Source organism: Oncorhynchus gorbuscha, linkage group LG11 (genome assembly GCF_021184085.1).
Source record: "Oncorhynchus gorbuscha isolate QuinsamMale2020 ecotype Even-year linkage group LG11, OgorEven_v1.0, whole genome shotgun sequence".
In the NCBI taxonomy this organism is placed as follows: domain Eukaryota; kingdom Metazoa; phylum Chordata; class Actinopteri; order Salmoniformes; family Salmonidae; genus Oncorhynchus; species Oncorhynchus gorbuscha.
The window spans coordinates 42,734,346-42,753,365 of NC_060183.1; the positions used below are offsets into that span (position 1 = coordinate 42,734,346).

Genomic DNA, 19,020 nt, shown 5'->3' on the forward strand with positions numbered 1-19,020 from the left:
ATAACTGAAGACATATTATTTGGGGGTGGATTGCAACTCAGTCAAACTTCAAAGGTAGCATTAAGCACACTTCGTCAGAGGTGTCATACCAGGGGAGCGTGGCAATTGGGGCATTAATGTGCTCATGGGTCGGACATGGGTCGGACATGGGTCGGACATGGGTCGGACATGGGTCGGACATGATTGTGTTCAAGTGCTTTTTAAGTGTGACCTTTTCTTCAAACAATAACATGTAATTTGCTTTCCCGTTGTTAGACTGAGTAAGAGAGTAGCAGATGGGTTCTGTAAACCTTTTTTATTTCACCTTTATTTAACCCGGTAGGCCAGTTGAAAACAAGTTCTCATGTACAACTGCGACCCGGCCAAGATAAAGCAAAGCAGTGCAACACAAACAACACAGAGTTAGGAAAAAAAATCTATATAGAGTGTGTGCAAATGAGGTAAATTTAGAGAGGTAAGAAAATAGGCCATAGAGGCTAAATAATTACAATTTAGCAATTAAACACTGGAGTGATAGATGTGCAGAAGATCAATGTGCAAGTAGAGATACTGGGGTGAAAAGGAGCAAAACAAATGTTAAATAACAATATGGGGATGAGGTAGTTGGATGGGCTATTTACAGCTGGGTTATGTACAGATGCAGTGATCTGAGAGCTGCTCTGACAGCTGATGCTTAAAGTTAGTGAGGGAGATATGAGTCTCCAGCTTCAGTGATTGTGGCAGCAGAGAACTGGAAGGAAAGGCGGACAAAGGAGGAATAGGCTTTGGGAGTGACCATTGAAATATACCTGCTGGAGCGCATGCTACGGGTGGGTGCTGCTATGGTGGCCAGTGAGCTAAGGTGGAGCTTTACCTAGCAAAGACTTATAGATGACCTGGAGCCAGTGGGCTTGGCGATGAATATGAAGCGAGGGCCAGCCAACGAGAGCGTACAGGTCACAGTGGTGGGTAATATATGGGGCGTTGGTGACAAAACGGATGGCACTGTGATAGACTGCATCCAATTGTCTGAGCAGAGTGTTGGAGGCTATTTTATAAATGACATCGCCGAAGTCGACGATCTGTAGGATAGTCAGTTTTACGAGGGTATATTTGGTAGCATGAGTGAAGGATGCTTTGTTGTGAAATAGAATGCCGATTCTATATTTAATTTTGGATTGGAGATGGTTAATGTGAGTCTGGAAGGAGAGTTACAGTCTAACCAGACACCTAGGTATTTGTAATTGTCCACATATTCAAGTCAGAACCGTCCAGAGTGGTGATGCTGGATGGGCGGGCAGGTGCGGGCAGCGATCGGTTGAAGAGCATGCATTTAGTTTTACTTGCATTTAAGAGCAGTTGGAGGTCACGGAAGGAGAGTTGTCTGGCATTGAAGCTAGTCTGGAGGTTAGTTAACAGTGTCCAAATAAGTGCCAGAAGTATACAGAATGGTGTCATCTGCTTAGAGGTGGATCAGAGAATCACCAGCAGCAAGAGCAACATCATTAATGTATACAGAGAAAAGACTCAGCCCGAGAAAAGAAACCTGTGGCATCACCATAGAGACTGCCAGAGGTCAGGACTCAGCCCGATAAGAATGTGGTGATTGACATAGTCAAAAGCCTTGGCCAGGTCGATGAATACGGCTGCACAGTACTGTCGAGAAAAGAAACCTGTGGCATCACCATAGAGACTGCCAGAGGTCCGGACAACAGGCCCTCCGATTTGACACACTGAACTCGGTCTGAAAAGTAGTTGATGAACCATGCGAGGCAGTAATTTGAGAAACCAAGGCTGTTGAGTCTGCCGATAAATTTGAATGTTTTTCAAACTGCCTGTGATTGACATAGAATCAAAAGCCTTCCACCATCTACTTCAGGCCAAAATGTTTTCCAAATCGATGAATATGGCTGCACAGTTACTGTCTTTTATTGTGATGGCCACTCTGGAAAATTAAGATATTGTTTAGAACCCCACCTTGAGGCACAAGAACATATCAGGTGGCTGAGGTACACCCATGACCATGCTGAGAGCACTAGCTGTTCCGTAAACCAGATTGAACATCTGCTTTAGTGGAGAAGGTACAGTGGGATTAGAAATGGTTTGAACTGTGATCTGTTTGTTAAACAGACTATGGGAGGCTTTCCATGCCTAAGACCTTAGAAAGGCAGGGGAGGATAGATATAGGTCTGTAACCGTAAATTGTATAACTGCCTTAATTTTGCAGGACCCCAGGAAGAGGATCCATAATAAATACAAATACTAGAACTGTTAAATCATCCATTTTGACTGCTCATACATTTTTAAAGTCATGACCCCTCCACGTCCTTTACTTTTCCTAAAATAGTCTATATAACACACTGTTGTTGTTAGAATCTTAACATCACAAACAGTACTGGAGTTATAACCAGTTTTAGGAGGGTGTGTCATTTTTTTGAATGGTTTTCCCCCTTTGTCCCTCCTCTCATCAGTCGGACCTGCTTACAAAGAAGAAGTCTGGCCAGCACCATGAACAAAGTGAAACGGGAGATCCCTCCCTCTGCGCAAAATAAGGCACCTGCACAGTCGCTGTTCAATGGTGCTTACTAGACTATATTGATCTTGTCTATATTGAATACATCATTTAAACATTCACAGTGTAGGTTGGGAAAAGTATGTGAACCCCTAGACTAATGACTTCTCCCAAAGCTAATTGGAGCCAGGAGTTAGATAACCTGCAGTCCAATCAATGAGACAAGATTGGAGATGTTGGTTAGAGCTGCCTTGCCCTAAAAAAACACTCACAAAATTTGAGTTTGCTATTCACAAGAAGCTTTGCATGAAGTGAACCAAGACCTAAGATTAAGAATTGCTGACTTGCATAAAGCTGGAAAGGGTTACAAAAGTATCGCTAAAAGCCTTGTGTCACGCCCTGCTCTGAGTATTCTTTGTTTTCTTTATATATTTTGGTTAGGTCAGGGTGTGACATGGGTGATGTATGTGTTTTGTACTGTCTAGGGGTTTATAGGTTTATGGGGTTGTTTACCATCTAGGTGTTTATGTATGTCTATGGTTGCCTAGATTGGTTCTCAATTAGAGGCAGCTGTTTATCGTTGTCTCTGATTGGGAACCATATTTAGGCAGCCATCTTCTTTGGGTATTTCGTGGGTTATTGTCTATGTGATGTTGCATGTTTGTGCTCAGTATTTATAGCGGTCACAGTTGTGTTGATATTTTGTTTGTTTAGTGTACTTTGTGTTTGTTTTCATCTATCATTAAAGGGATGTATTCACATCACGCTGCGCTTTGGTCTCCTCAATACGATGATCGTGACACCTTGATGTTCATCAGTCACGGTAAGACAAATTGTCTATAAATGGAGAAAGTTCAGCACTGTTGCTACTCTCCCTAGGAGTGGCTGTCCTGCAAAGTGGACTACAAGAGCACAGCTCAGAATGCTTAATGAGGTTAAGAAGAATCTTAGTGTCAGTTAAAGCATTACATAAATCTCTGGAATATGCTAACATCTCCGTTGATGAGTCTACGATATGTAAAACACTAAACAAGAATGATGTTCATGGACACCACGGAAGAAGTAACTGCTTTCCAAAAAAACATAGCTGCTTGTCTGAAGTTTGCAAAGGTGCACGTGCAGGTTCCACAGTGCTACTGGCAAAATATTCTGTGGACAGATGAACCTACAGTTGAGTTGTTTGGAAGGAACACGTAAAACTATGTGTGCAGAAAAAAAGGCACAGCACACCAATAGAGTGGGAGGCGTGGGTGCACAACTGAGCAAAATAACAAGTACATTAGTGTCTAGTTTTAGAGTTGCAAAGAAAAAGCCATATCTCAGACTGGCCAATAAAAAGAAAAGATCAAGATGGGAAAATGTAAATGCTTGTGCACACACAAACTGGAAACACTGAATGTCCTTGGGAATGTGATGAAAGAAATAAAAGCTGAAATAAATCATTCTCCAGACATTTCCATTCTTAAAATAAAGTGACTTGAAAGACCCTATGAATTGAACATCTAAATGTATTTGGCGGAGAAACTTCCGACTTCAACTGACCTGAAAATAGTTATTAGTATTTTCTCATATATCCATTTGCATTGCTAGATTAATATTATTAGCCATATCCATTTGCATTGCTAGTTATAGCCTAATGGCAGCGAGCTAGCTAACATCGAAGCTGGTTGGTTATATTTAGCTACCTGCAGATTCATGCATTGTAGTAACATTATGAGTTGGGATTATGGTTCAATGTTTAGCTAGCTACATGTCTAAACAAAAGATTCCCCAATGCAAGTAACCATTTCACTATACCTTTTACAACTTCTGCATCCTGTGGATGTGACAAACTTACATATGATTTCATATAGTGTGTGTTTCCTAGAGATGGTAATGTGAAAAACAACATGACCTGCACCAAAGTCATTTAAGATATAATGTTAGAGCCTCCCAAGTGGCACAGCAGTCTAAGGCTCTGCATCACAGTGCTAGAGGTGTCACTACAGACCCGGGTTCGATCCCAGTCTGTGTCGCCGTGACCAGGAGACCCATGAGGCGGTGCACAATTGGCCCGTTAGGGGAGGGTTTGGCCGGCTTGGGATATCCTTGTCCCATCGCGCTCTAACAGTTCCTTGTTGGAGGGCCGGGCGTAGTGCTCGCTGACTTCTGTCGCCAGCTGCACAGTGTTTCCTCCGACACATTGGTACGGCTGGCTTACCGGTTAAGTGGGCATTGTGTCAAGAAGCAGTGCGGCTTGGCTGGGTTGTGTTTCGGAGGATGCACGGCTCTCGGCCTTCGACCTCTCCCTAGTCTGTACGGGAGTTGCAGCGTTGAGACAAGACTAACTTCCAATTGGATACCATGAAAGAGGGGGAGAAAATAAAAGATTGCTCTTCAACTGACTGTGACCCTGCATGTAAATATTTGGATTGATATGGATTTGACATTTAAAAAATATATACTGTAGATCTGGTTAAGAAGCTAAGTTTTAAAGTTGGCTTTTTCTACAGAAACAGATTGTTCAGATTATTCAGTCAACCTGCTACTTCTCCTAAACCTTTGGATGCCATCTACCATTGTGCCCGTCATTTCGTTACAGGTGAAAGCTTTTATTAACATTATTTTTTTTAAATGTAAATTTTATCCTTTTTCTCCCAAATTGTGTGATGACCAAACGGTAGTTACAGTCTTGTCCCATTGCTGCAACTCCCGTATGGATACGGGAGAGGAGAATATCGAAAGCCATGCGTCCTCCGAAACACGACCCTGCCAAGCCGCACTGCTCGCTTAACCTGGAAGCCAACCGCACCAATGTGTTGGAGGAAACACCGTACAACTGGTGTCAGTGTGCATGCACCCAGCCTGCCACAAGGCGTCGCTAGAGTGCAATGGGACAAGGACAACTGTTGCGGCCACCTGGGATCGAACCCAGGTCTGTAGAAACGCCACTCGGGAGGCCCTATAGGTGACAGTTTTGATACTTATCATTAACAGAAGTTCATGAAGTAGAGCCTTGTGAACAAAAAGGAAGTAATATAGAGGTCTACGGGTCTTCAGGGAAGTCCAGACAACAACATAGACCTCTACATTACTCCCTTTTTGTTTACAAGGCCCTACTTCATACATTTCTGTCTAATCTAACTTTGCTGTTGAAGTATAGGCATCTGAGTTGCCTAACCCGTTCAGAGGATTGGGTAACTCTTGAGGTTGCTGTATTTTAATGCACTGTATTGTTAGAATAATATAAATTTCATATTGATGTTCTGGTGCCGTTTGGGCAATTTAAAGTATTGATTGGGGACTTATTTGTGGAGTAATGTAACTCTTGTTCTGGGTGATTTTTAAAAAATAGTTCTTCCCACTAATGTATTTTTGTAAATCTGGGGATCCAAGATCTTTTACATATTATCGCCCAATAACTGTACTATGATGTTTTTTTAAACCAACACTATTCTATATGAGCACCAATATGGTTCATAATTCATAAGCACTACCACACAGATGTCTCTTTTACAACTTGTGGATAAAATCTTTACAGCCCTGAACAACAATGAATACACTCTTGGCATCTTTTTAGATTTATCAAAAGCATCCGACATGGTTGATCGTGAAATATTATTACAGTTTTCAGGATTGTACATATAAATGGCTATATAATTATGTTTATGATAGAGAACAATTTGTATATGCAAATGGTTGTGCACCTACCAGGGCCAAGATATTCTGTTGCATTCCACAGGGTTCAATCCAAAGTCCTTGCTACTTTGTCTTCTACTGTAATTCCCATTCTATTTGCTAATGATTTTATCACTCTAGAATTTTGATTCGCTAATCAATGAAGCAAACTCGGGCATGGCCAAGTTTTCTGAATGGTTCCAGATTTTTTTAACATTTAAAGATGATTAATTTATCTTCATTGTATTCACTGGTAAGAATAAGAAATAGCAAACAATAGAATAGGACCAGGTTTCATCCACTCGATTCCTAGGTGTTTCAATTGATAAAAAGTTATAAATCATGTTAATTTTGTTTGCAGCAAAGTATCATCAGAACGAATAGTGGTTTGGTTCATCAGGCTTGCTTCCTAATACCACACTACATATTAATTTACCCATATCTCATTTACTGCAATATTGTCTAGGACTGTACATATACTGTATGCTTCCTACCTACACAAATTATTCTTCACACCAAATAAATTTACAAGACTAGCCACCCCCTTTAACTACTTGGCTCCATCGGTCCCTCTGGTTTAAGAAACTGAATATATTGTATATCTACAACATTTAATTTACCAAAATGATGCACCTTCATGTACAAATACCCCCCAAACAGCCTACCCAAACCCTTCAATGGATTCTTCCAGGTTAATTCCCAAACCCATGCATACAACACAAGACACTGTGATAACCTGCATACTCCCATTGCCGCACCTCACAGTCCATTCTCTATCAGATACAGGTTCCATACTCTGGAATTCCTGCATAGACTAGGTGTTAACCAAACTACCCAGTATTGTCTCCTGACCCTCCTGTCTCAGCCTCCAGTATTTATGCTGCAGTAGTTTGTGTCGGGGGGCTAGGGTCAGTTTGTTATATCTGGAGTACTTCTCCTGTCATATCCGGTGTCTTGTGGGAATTTAAGTATGCTCTCTCTAATTCTCTCTTTCTTTCTCTCTCTCAGAGGACCTGAGCTCTAGGACCATGCCTCAGGACTACCTGACATGGTAGGGTAGCCTAGTGGTTAGAGTGTTGGACTAGTAACCGAAAGGTTGCAAGTTCGAATCCCCAAGCTGACAAGGTACAAATCTGTTGTTCTGCCTCTGAACAGGCAGTTAACCCACTGTTCCTAGGCTGTCATTGAAAATAAGAATTTGTTCTTAACTGACTTGCCTAGTAAAATAAAAAAATAAAAAATGATGACTCCTTGCTGTCCCCAGTCCAACTGGCCGTGCTGCTGCTCCAGTTTCAACTGTTCTGCCTGTGATTATTATTATTTGACCATGCTGGTCATTTATGAACATTTGAACATCTTGGCCATGTTCTGTTACAATCTCCACCCGGCACAGCCAGAAGAGGACTGGCCACCCCACATAGCCGGGTTCCTCTCTAGGTTTCTTCCTAGGTTTTGGCCTTTCTAGGGAGTTTTTCCTAGCCACCGTGCTTCTACACCTGCATTGCTTACTGTTTGGGGTTTTAGGCTGGGTTTCTGTACAGCACTTTGCGATATCAGCTGATGTACGACGGGCTATATATATACATTTGATTTGATTTAGTCTCCTCCATGCAGTTTCTTTTATCTGTAGTGTTAAGTATTTCACTTGTTTTCTATGGTGCAAATAAATAAAACCTAAAAACCCAAATAAGCTAGTTAATGTTGCTAATAATAAAGTTAGCTAGCTTGCTTAAAGCTTGAATCCTTCATTGGTGAAACTAACACCTACGTTGGGGATATTACAACAAGACATGCTACTGCAAACAACAAACAGTTTTTTTTGTAATTATAAAAAAACAGATTTGTTGTCATGTTTAGGTTGAAAAGGTAAATGGTCAGTGGTGAATGAACAACTCGGCAACTTGGATAACAAAATGTTCTCAGAGTTTTACAATTGTAATTTGACTTGGCGTTTCGTTCAAGTGAAACTTCAGAGTCAACTCGGAACTTCAGATAATTCCGACAGCTTGTAAAGGCCCCATATGACATCAGTTGCAAAGTGCATATAAAACACATCAAGTGTGCACATGTTGTGTAGGGTGCAGAAATTGAATTTGAGAGCGTGCAAGTGTGTCATTGGGAACAGAAAATCATTGCAGCGTCCAATAAATGAGTCTGAGAGTGAAGATATTTCCCCCCTGAAGAAATAAAGATTCAGAAGTTGTTGCAAATATACCCTGCCCGGATGTCTCTTCTCACACACACATTTTAATTTTACTCTTCAAAATCCATCTCGCTCTAGCCGAGTGGATCTCTTGCTATAATATTTTACAGGTAGGTGTCAGTGTCAAAATTCTACCCAATGAGAGAGTTTATTCCAGGCTACTGAAATGCAATTGGTCAGGAATTTCTGTACCAATCAGCTGGTTGACTGGTTTGTTTAAATGCAGAATCATAACACTTACTCGGTATCCTGGATCCCCTATCTCCCCTCTCTCTCCTCTGTCTCCTGGAGGACCCTGATCAAAAACAGAAGAATACGTTGATATTAAAGACCCTCAGAACCGAATTGGGATTAGTAATGAAAGATGAGAAGATAATAGCAACTCACTCTGTCGCCTGGAGGACCAGTAGGACCCTCAACCTTCCCATCATCCCCCTGCTCGCCCTAATATAAAGAAACAATGTTAGTGGAGCCATTCAATGGAAGACAATACAATTTACCTCTCACAGATTGCTCACTGAAAGTGCACTGTTTCTTCAAAGATTGTTGGTTAGTGTCCTGAATGATCCTACTGTAACCGTGTACACATGTCAGATGCAGCTTTGCAGTGTTTACGCCATGCTTAAATGACTAGCTTTAGCCAGGGTTGATTTGTTGTTTGTTAGGCAATACATTTAAAGCAGACTTGGGGAATATAAAGGATAACTGCAGAGTTGTGTTAAAGGATCTTTGCTTCATGGTTCAAATGGGAAACATTGAGTTCAAATGTAGATCCAGACAGCTGGTTGATGTTAATACACACTATTACATAACAGACTGAGATAGAGACATGTTGATAGAGAAATAGGGTAGGATTATGTTCAAACAAGACCACAAGTGTCCATTTTTCTTTTGCCCGTCAGGCACAGTTGAATCTAACCCACTGTAATATATTAGATGCACTACAGTGGGTGCAGAAGAATCACATCAGTGAGGCAGCAAGCTCGATTTGCTAAACACTTTTTTTTTTTACAAATGTCTGATATACCATCCCGTCAGAAAGTAGTCATACCCCTTGACTCATTCCACATTTTGTTGTGTTACAGTCTCAATTTAAAATGGATTACATAGATTACCCCGAAATGACAAAAGTGAAAACATGTTTTCAGAATGTTTGCAATTGTGTTGAAGGTGAAATACAGAAATATCTTATTTAAGTATTTACACCCCTGAGTCAATATGTTAGAATCACCTTTGGCAGCGATTACAGCTGTAAATAATAATATTTGCACATTATTATTAAAACAATTCTTCAAGCTCTATCAAGTTGATTTGTTTATCATGGCTAGACAGCCATCTTTTTCACAATGCTCAAAGGGATATTGAATGTATGCTTTCTTTTTTAAAATCTACCTGTAGGTGCCCTTCATTGTGAGCCATTGGAAAACCTCCCTGGTCTTTGTGGTTGAATCTGTGTTTGAAATTCATTGCTCAAATGAGGGAACTTACAGAGAATTGTATAGTGTTAGGTACAGAGGTAAGATAGTCATTCAAAAATCATGTTAGTTATGTTACTATTATTGCACACAGAGTGAGTCCATGCAACTTATTAAGCAACTTACTCTTGAATTTATTTAGGCTTGCCATAACAAAGGGGTTTCAATACTTATACTTTCATTTTTAATTAATTAATTTCCAAAAACATAATTCCACTTTGATATTGTGGGGTATTGAGTGTTGGCCTGTGACACAATGTGTAGGCCAGTATTCCATTTTAAAGTCAGGCTGTAACACAACAAAAAGTGGGAAATGTTAAGGGGTGTGAATATTGTCTGATGGCACTGTATGCCTGTAATATGCTTCTGCTGTAGCACCCCCAAAATTAAGTTGACAAAGCAACATTAGCCTTACGTGATGCTTGCAGTGCAGTTTCTGAGTTAGACATACAGTAGTTAGCCATTGTAAACATAGATGCTAGTTTCTGAGTTAGACATAATGTGTTGGGAATGGTGTACCTTTTCACCATTTGGTCCTTGATGCCCAATAGGGCCTTGGGGTCCCTGATGACCCTATATAGACAGACAGGGATGGAGGAAATACTTTTTTATTCTATTTTTATTTCACCTTTATTTAACCAGGTAGGCTAGTTGAGAACAAGCAGTGTGACACAGACAACAACACAGAGTTACACATGGAATAACATGGAATAAACAATAAACAAGCCAATAACACAATAAACAAGTCAATGACACAGTTGAACAAAATAAAGTCTATATACAGTGTGCGCAAAAAGCATGAGGAGGTAGGCAATAAATAGCGCAAAGTAGCAAGGAATTACAATTTGTCAGATTAACACTGGAGTGATAAATGAGCAGATGATGATGTGCAAGTAGAGATAATGTGTGCAAAAGAGCAGAAATGTAGATAAAAACAGTATGGGCATGAGGTAGGTAGATTGGATGGGCTATTTACAGATGAACTATGTACAGCTGCAGCGATCGGTTAGCTGCTCAGATAGCTGATATTTAATGTTGGTGAGGGAAATATAAGTCTCCAGCTTCAGCGATTTTTGCAATTCGTTCCAGTCACAGGCAGCTGAAAACTGGAAGGAAAGGCGGCCAAATGAGGTGTTGGCTTTGGGGATGATCAGTGAGATATACCTGCTGGAACGTGTGCTACGGGTGGGTGTTGTTATCGTGACCAGTGAGCTAAGATAAGGTGGAGTTTTATCTAGCATAGACTTATAGATGAGCCAGTGGGTCTGGCGACGAATATGTAGCGAGGGCCAACCGACTAGAGCATACAGGTCGCAGTGGTGGGTGATAGAAGGTGATTTGGTAACAAAACGGATGGCACTGTGATAGACTGCATCCAGTTTGCTAAGTAGAGTATTGGAAGCTATTTTGTAGATGACATTGCCGAAGTCGAGGATCGGTAGGATAGTCAGTTTTACTAGGGTAAGTTTGGTGGCGTGAGTGAAGGAGGCTTTGTTGAGAAATAGAAAGACAATTCTAGATTTGATTTTGGATTGGAGATGTGTAATATGAGTCTGGAATGAGAGTTTACAGTCTAGCCAGACACCTAGGTATTTATAGTTGTCCACATATTCTAGGTCAGAACCGTCCAGGGTGGTGATGCTAGTCGGGCGGGCGGGTGTAAGGCAGTGAACGGTTGAAATGCATGTATTTGGTTTTACTTGCATTTAAGAGCATTTGGAGTCTATGGAAGGGTTAATACTGTGATATACAGATTTAATCATTGATATACTTTTAAAGGCAATTTCACTGATGTTTGCGGAGATCACTTTTCACTGACATAACCTTTATAATGAAATATTTCCCTGATGGCAAAGCTCCCATCCACTTTGAAGCAAAACATGTTTTATTGTTTCTTAACTTGTTTCCTTGTCACACATCATAGGTTTGTTCACTAAAATTGCCAATTTTCTAGTTCAGGGGTTTCCAACTCCTGTCTGGAGAGCTACTGGGTATGTAGGCTTTTATTCCAGCATCACACCTGATTCAGCTATTTATTGTTCATATGGATAATCATGATGCATTGAATTAGGTTCCTTAGTGATGGTCTTTATTAAAAATGAGAGTTGGAGTACCGTGCTCTAAATGTTATTAAGCCAGTTATAGTCAGTTATAGGTATTAGATGATGAGGTTAAGTCAGAATTTCTTGAAGTAGTTCCGCAGGTGTCGATACTGTTCTTTTCACTATTTATATAAATGCTGTTGGTTAATCTGTTGAAAATTGTACATTTCATCTATATGCAGATGATACTATGTACACAATTCCCCTGACTGCTGAACTGGCTGTGACAAGACTACTGTCCGATTTTGCAGTTGTGCGGGAAGCCTTTACTGGTTTAAAATGCATGCTTAATACAGGCAAAACAAAATACAGTACATGTTGTTTTCAAGTTCTCGTAAAATTGTCTCAGATGGATTACATCTTCACTCATCGGATGGCTCTATACTGAACAAAAATATAAACGTAACATGTAAAGGACCCATGTTTCATGGGCTGAAATAAAAGATCCCAGAAATGTTATGTGCACAAATGTGTTTTACATCCCTCCTTTGCCAAGATAATTCAGCCACCTGATAGGTGTGGCATATCAAGATGCTGACCAGCATGATCAGTACACATGTGCATCTTGTGCTCGGAACAATAAAATGCCATTCTAAAATGTGGAGTTTTGTCACACAACACAATGCCACAGATGTCCAAAATTTTGAGGGAGCGTGCAATTGCCAGATAATTGAATGTTACATTTCCTAACATAAGACGCCTCTAACGTAGTTTTAAAAAATTTGGCAGTACGTCTAACATGCTTCACAAACCCAGAGCAAGTGTATGGCGTTGTGTGGGTGAGCGGTTTGCTGATGTCAACGTGGTTAGCAGAGTGTCCCAGTGGTGGGGTTATGGTATGGGCAGACATAAGCTATGGACAATGAACACAATTGCAGTTTATTGATAGCAATTTGAATGCACAGAGATACCATTGTCGTGCCATCATTCCGCCGTCATCACCACGTTTCAGCATGATAATACACGGCCCAATGTTTCAAGGAACTATACACAATTCCTGGAAGCTGAAAATGTCCCAGATCTTCCATGGCCTGCATAGTCACCAGACAAGTCACCCATTGAGCATCTATGGGATGCTCTGGATCGATGTGTACGACAGCGTGTTCCAGTTCCCGCCAATATACAGCAACTTCACACAGCCATTTAAGAAGTGGGACAACATTCCACACGCCACAATCAACAGCCTGATCAACTCTATGTGAAGGAGATGCGTCACGCTGCATAAGGTAAAAAGTTGTCAGACCAGATACTGATTGGTTTTCTGATCCACTCCCCTACCTCACAGATGCATATCTGTATTCCCAGTCATATGAAATCCATAGATTAGGGCCTAATGAATTTATTGAAATTGACTGATTTCCTTATATGAACTGTAACTCAGTAAAATCTTTGGAATTGTTGCATGATTCATTGATATTTTTGTTCAGTGTAGTTAGCCTATTCCCGATCTGGACAAATGATCCACCTACCACTATTGTCACTATCAATGGTGGATAGAGGGCAGGATAGACAGACTGGTAGACTATATTGACCTGAAGTATAGTTAGCACGCGGAAAAGCATAGTGCATAAGGGCAATATCAAAACAATTTAATATAGGGGAGGCCCATGCAAGCAGATAAGGAAATTTGTCTAGGATGGAATTCTATAGTAAAACCTGCAAAAGGGTGAATGTAAACCAGGGAAAAAACAACCCTCCACAAAGCAAAGAAAAATTGTTAGACCACTCTCCCCTAAATTTCAAACTGTCCCTAAGTAGTGTGATCAAAAGCATTAGGAGTGAAGCACGTTGCGGGAACAGTTTTACTCAGTACATTACTGTAACCCAGTTTTAACAAACTAGTACGGTGTGACGAAAGCGTTACTGGAGAGATTTGGAGCTCAAGGAACAGGTCAAAATCTGTATTTTGTTTAATATTTTTTTTTTAATTCTGTGATTTATGAAATAGTACAGTACAGTCGTGGCAAAGTTTTGAGAATGACAAATATTAATTTTCACAAAGTTTGCTGCTCCAGTGTCTTTAGATATTTTTGTCATATGTTACTATGGAATACTGAAGTTTAATTACAAGCATTTCATAAGTGTCAAAGGCTTTTATTGACAATGGGGAGAGAAGTGGCTTGGAGAGAAGTGGCTTATTTGCTTCCCTTCTTGACACCAGGCCATCCTCCAAAAGACTTCGCCTCACTGTGCGTGCAGATGCACTCACACCTGCCTGCTGCCATTCCTGAGCAAGCTCTGTACTGGTGGTGCCCCGATCCCGTAGCTGAATCAACTTTAGGAGACGGTCCTGGCGCTTAATTGAACCGCTCTCCTTGAAGTTCTTGATGATCCGATAAATGGTTGATTTATGTGCAATCTTACTGGGAGCAATATATATCCTTGCCTGTGAAGCCCTTTTGTGCAAAGCAATGATGACGACACGTGTTTCCTTGCAGGTAACCATGATTGACAGAGGAAGTACAATGATTCCAAGCACCACCCTCCTTTTGAAGCTTCCAGTCTGTTATTCGAACTCAATCAGCATGACAGAGTGATCTCCAGCCTTGTCCTCATCTACAATCACACTTGTGTTAACGAGAGAATCACTGACATGATGTCAGCTGGTCCTTTTGTGGCAGGGCTGAAATGCAGCGGAAATGTTTGTTTTTGCAGATTCAGTTAATTTGCATGGCAAAGAGGGACTTTGCAATTAATTGCAATTCATCTGATCACTCTTCAAAACATTCTGGAGTATATGCAAATTGCCATCATACAAACTTTTTTGTATGATGGCATTTTGAAAAAAAAAAAATCATATTTGTGTCATTCTCAAAACTTTTGGCTACAACTGTATATGAAGGCCTCCCTCGTAAAAGAGACACTGGTCTCAATGGCGAGTCCCTGATTATATAAAGGTACATAAATATGTAGACTTACCTCGTAACCTGCTAGACCCAGTTCCCCCTGTTTACCCATTCTGCCTGGGGGACCCTGTGAGAGGAAGGGAGGGAGGGTTTGGTCACACTGGAGCTAAAACTGCAAATAACCACATTACCCATCTAAAGTGACAGCCTTCAGATGTCAATGAAGGTCAAACCTAAATACGGATTTTGCTCTGACTGCTTGACTTCTTACTGGGTTTTACCTTCTAGATCTAACATCGGGACCCATATGCATAAAGCATCACAGAGCAGGAGTGCTGATCTAGTGCGGCACTACCCTTCCGAAAGGGTAGTGACATGTATTCATGGACTCCAAGGGAACATAGGGAACACGAAGACACATAAAATAATGTATTACTCTGTGTTCCATAATTTTCCTTCAATACTGGCCTATGATGATAACAGCAATTCTGATCCAACCATTAATTCATACATTGTTGTGCCCCTGGCCTGAGAGGGTGGAAGTTCAATATGTAGCTAGATGTAGAAGACTACTGTTAACTAGTTAACGTTTCCCATGAATGGAAGTTAGGCTAGTAAAGGCAAGCATTTTACCAAGTAGCCTAGGACAACAAAAACTAAAAGTATGTACTGTATGACAGAGTGATAGACCGTTTTGTCAACATGAAAGAGAGGATGTCATTGGCGTTTCTCGACAAGTAGGGTGAGTCAACATGTTTTACTACTTGCACAAACGCAACATGGTGCTGGAATAGTGGAGGCAGCTCCTGTTTTTTTTATGCGACTTGCAGTAACTCTGTGGTTCTAAATCAATAGTTGTTTAGTGGTCCGAAAATGTCGGAAAACATTAACTTGCTTAACCATGCTGTAGGTCATGTAACTATCTGTTACATGCAATATGCATTGTGGACTTCACTGGACAGAGGTTTCTATCCGGTGTGAAAAAACAATGGTGTAGTTGAATAACTTCTGCCACTGGCTTCTCATTGTCTCGGCCTTTAGGCCTATATATCATGGTCACAAGGCATATGAATTAACAGCAAACAATGCAATTTACAGAACACATATAGTGTAGGTTTTAATATGGCTGGCTTGAGTGGGGCTTGGCTTGATTTTGCCCTCGCATCCCTACCGCCGAAGGGATTCTTAATTTGTCCCCATAGAAGAATCCTTTTAGGTTCCATGTATAACCTTCTGTGGAAAAGGTCCTGCATGGAACCCAAAATGGTTCCTCAAAGGGTTCTCCTATGGGGACAGCTGAAGAACCCTTTTAGGTTCCAGATAGCACCTTTCTTTCTAAAGGTGATGGATCAGGTGCCCCCTGCCCATGTAATATTATACATTATGAAAAACTGATCCTAGATCAGGACTCTGTCACGCCCTGGTCGAAGTATGTATGTTTGTCTTCATTTATTTGGTCAGGCCAGGGTGTGACATGGGTTAATGTGGTGCGTTTTTGTCATGGGGTGTTTATGGGGTGTCTAGCATAGTCTATGGCTGCCTGAGGCGGTTCTCAATCAGAGTCAGGTGATTTTCGTTGTCTCTGATTAGGAACCATATTTAGGCAGCCATATTCTTTGAGTATGTCGTGGGTGATTGTTCCTGTCTCTGTGTTAGTGTTCACCAGATAGGCTGTATAGGTTTTCATGTTCCGTTTGTTGTTTTTGTTTGTTCGTGTTTTCATTATTAAAGATGTATCGAACTAACCACGCTGCATTTTGGTCCGACTCTCCTTCGACGCAAGAAAACCGTAACACACTCCTCCTCTGAAACGGTTTATGAATACAGGCCCAGAAAATGATCTCACTGTCTGCAATACTACAGGTCTACATTACCACAGGTCCAATGGTTCCTCTCGAGCCCTTCGGTCCCACAAACCCTTTTGGCCCAGTCTTTCCGATTCGTCCCGTCTCCCCAAGATGACCCATATGGCCTTTGGCTCCCTACAACATACACATATAATTGGTATGATATTATGAAACATTATACAGTAAAATTACTTGATATACAAGTACTGTAAACAAAGATACATTTATAAAGGTATAATAGGTATCGCAGGGTTCTGGACCATGTTTTGATCTAGCAATGGAAAATAATAAGTGAAATCAAATCTGTGGTTGATAAGAATACCTTTCTTCCTGGTTTGCCTCTTTCACCAATCTTGCCGGATTTACCCTCTTGTCCCTGGAGTGGAGATATGCGACAGACTGAGAAATAGACATTTCAGCTGAATAGCTACATATGACAAAATTTAAAATAGATAGACAATGGTGTTGTGAAATATTTCTAGGTGAGGGAGCGCAAAATAATATAACCCGTGAATGATAATTATTCATGTATGTCACCTCTACTCCCGCTCCTCCCCTCTTGTGCTTGACGTAGCCGGTTTACTAACCACCGGTCCTGGTAACCATCATTACGCACACCTGACATTCATCAATACGCGCACCTCTCTCATGACCTCCCCTTAATCTGGCACTCCCTTAGGTTTTTTCTCCATGATACTTGTTATATTAAAAACTTACCACCTTCACCTGCTTCTCGATTCCCAGCATTACAACGTTCTACCAGTAAAACGTCCAAACTGTATCTGCATGCCAATGATTTGATTGATCTCAATCAGTTTCATAGTAATATACATTTAGATCTTCTTGAATTACTGTTTCATAAACCGATTAGAGCAAATGGGGTTAACAAACTATCAGCCTTGTATTTTGTTTTAATTAAAGCACATATCCTGCCCACTCTTTTTTTACTATTCAACTTTTACTATTTACTCCACTCGGGGCCTCCCAAGTGGAGTAAATACAAATACATATAGCTTAATATCATTGCACTGTTTGTGAGGAGAGCTGTAAGGTCCTGGGTGTCGTGAAGGTGAAATCAGGCGCGGGAAAGCAGAGTTCAATAAAGTGCATTTTTTAATGCACACATGGTGAACTACGGTCACCCCACTTACGGGTGCTCAAACCAAATGCCCCAGACACAGGGAAACGAAAACAGTCTAGCACTAAATACACAAACCTGTACATCTAATGCAAACACCAGGGTTACAATATTCAAACCCACACCAAGAACCAGGCGGGCCGGCTGACTAAGAAAGCAACACTAATTATAACCAACTCAAAACAGGTGTACTCAATAAACACATAAGGAGGGGGAGAAAATAATCAGTGGCAGCTAGCTGGCCGGCGACGACGACCACCGAGCGCCACCCGAACACAAGAGCTTTAGTTGCGAGTAGCTATTTCATTGTATTGTGTAGCATACACTACGCTGTATCATAAATAAACTATAATTTGATTAGCTTGAACACATGGTTAGAATATGCTATTATAAAATAAAACAGAGGGGTGAACTATCAATTCATTTAATTTATTTGCATAGATTAAACAAACATCAAATTAATTGACCAAGTAGTGAACATAAATCATTACTACTTAGAATTGCAGGAAATTTGTTTTAAAACAGCCATCAAATCGAACTTTTGGTGTGGTGTATTCATGCATCTTAATAAAGTATAACCTTAATGTATTATTAAGCTACAACGGTTCCTGCGTCTCAGCCAATGTAGTCTAAATACTCCCAGAGAGGGTCAAGGCTCCTTGGGTTTTGCTGGGGCTAAACTGGTTTGGGTTTCCTTAACAGAATAGTTTCACCGTAACCAAGTGGTCACATTGTTCTGGGTTCCACTGTGGAAGAGGGGGTTCGTGGAGTTTTATGAACATCAATGCAGACGCACTGTGAATTTCGATTTTTAGATCTTGTTGGTGTGATAAGGTTCATGTGGCTAAACCCCCTCTCACATGCTGCCGAGATACAGTGAAAAGTGCTTGACCTGAAATAGGTTCCGGTACTCATTTTGGGTGCCGGTACAGTTTATTTTTTAGCTACAGGGGCTCCACAATACTTTTGAGCTAGTAAGAGTCAAGTCAAGAACTGGAGATGTACAGTTAAGCAGTGGTCTCAGCTTGCGTGTCCCCTACTGTGAACAAAGTCCCTAAAGCCATTGATAGTGGAGGCGCACGGGAGAGAGAAGTGTTGGCACCGGATGCGAATGTCTTTTTCCCTTGAATCTCGGAATGAGAGGCTCTGACCAGCTCTCTGTAATCGGACTGCGCTGCAGTCTGGTCCACTGCGGCCGTGCCTTTAAAGCTTGTGAACAAGCTCATGTTGTTTATAAGGCTAGACAGGAACTGCTGGTGTT

The 19,020-nt window shown here is 41.0% G+C and overlaps 1 protein-coding gene across 1 annotated transcript in view; it reads right to left on the reverse strand.

Annotated features, from left to right (window-relative positions):
* col27a1a (collagen, type XXVII, alpha 1a) overlaps nt 1-19,020 on the reverse strand; it is a 242,648-nt gene that overhangs the window by 43,790 nt on the left and 179,838 nt on the right. The window contains exons 38-43 of the mRNA XM_046369694.1: nt 16,944-16,997; nt 16,649-16,756; nt 14,848-14,901; nt 10,346-10,399; nt 8,739-8,795; nt 8,593-8,646 (exon numbers count right to left, since the gene is read on the reverse strand). Coding sequence (XP_046225650.1) covers nt 8,593-8,646; nt 8,739-8,795; nt 10,346-10,399; nt 14,848-14,901; nt 16,649-16,756; nt 16,944-16,997 — 381 coding nt within the window. The remainder of the gene's footprint in view (nt 1-8,592; nt 8,647-8,738; nt 8,796-10,345; nt 10,400-14,847; nt 14,902-16,648; nt 16,757-16,943; nt 16,998-19,020) is intronic.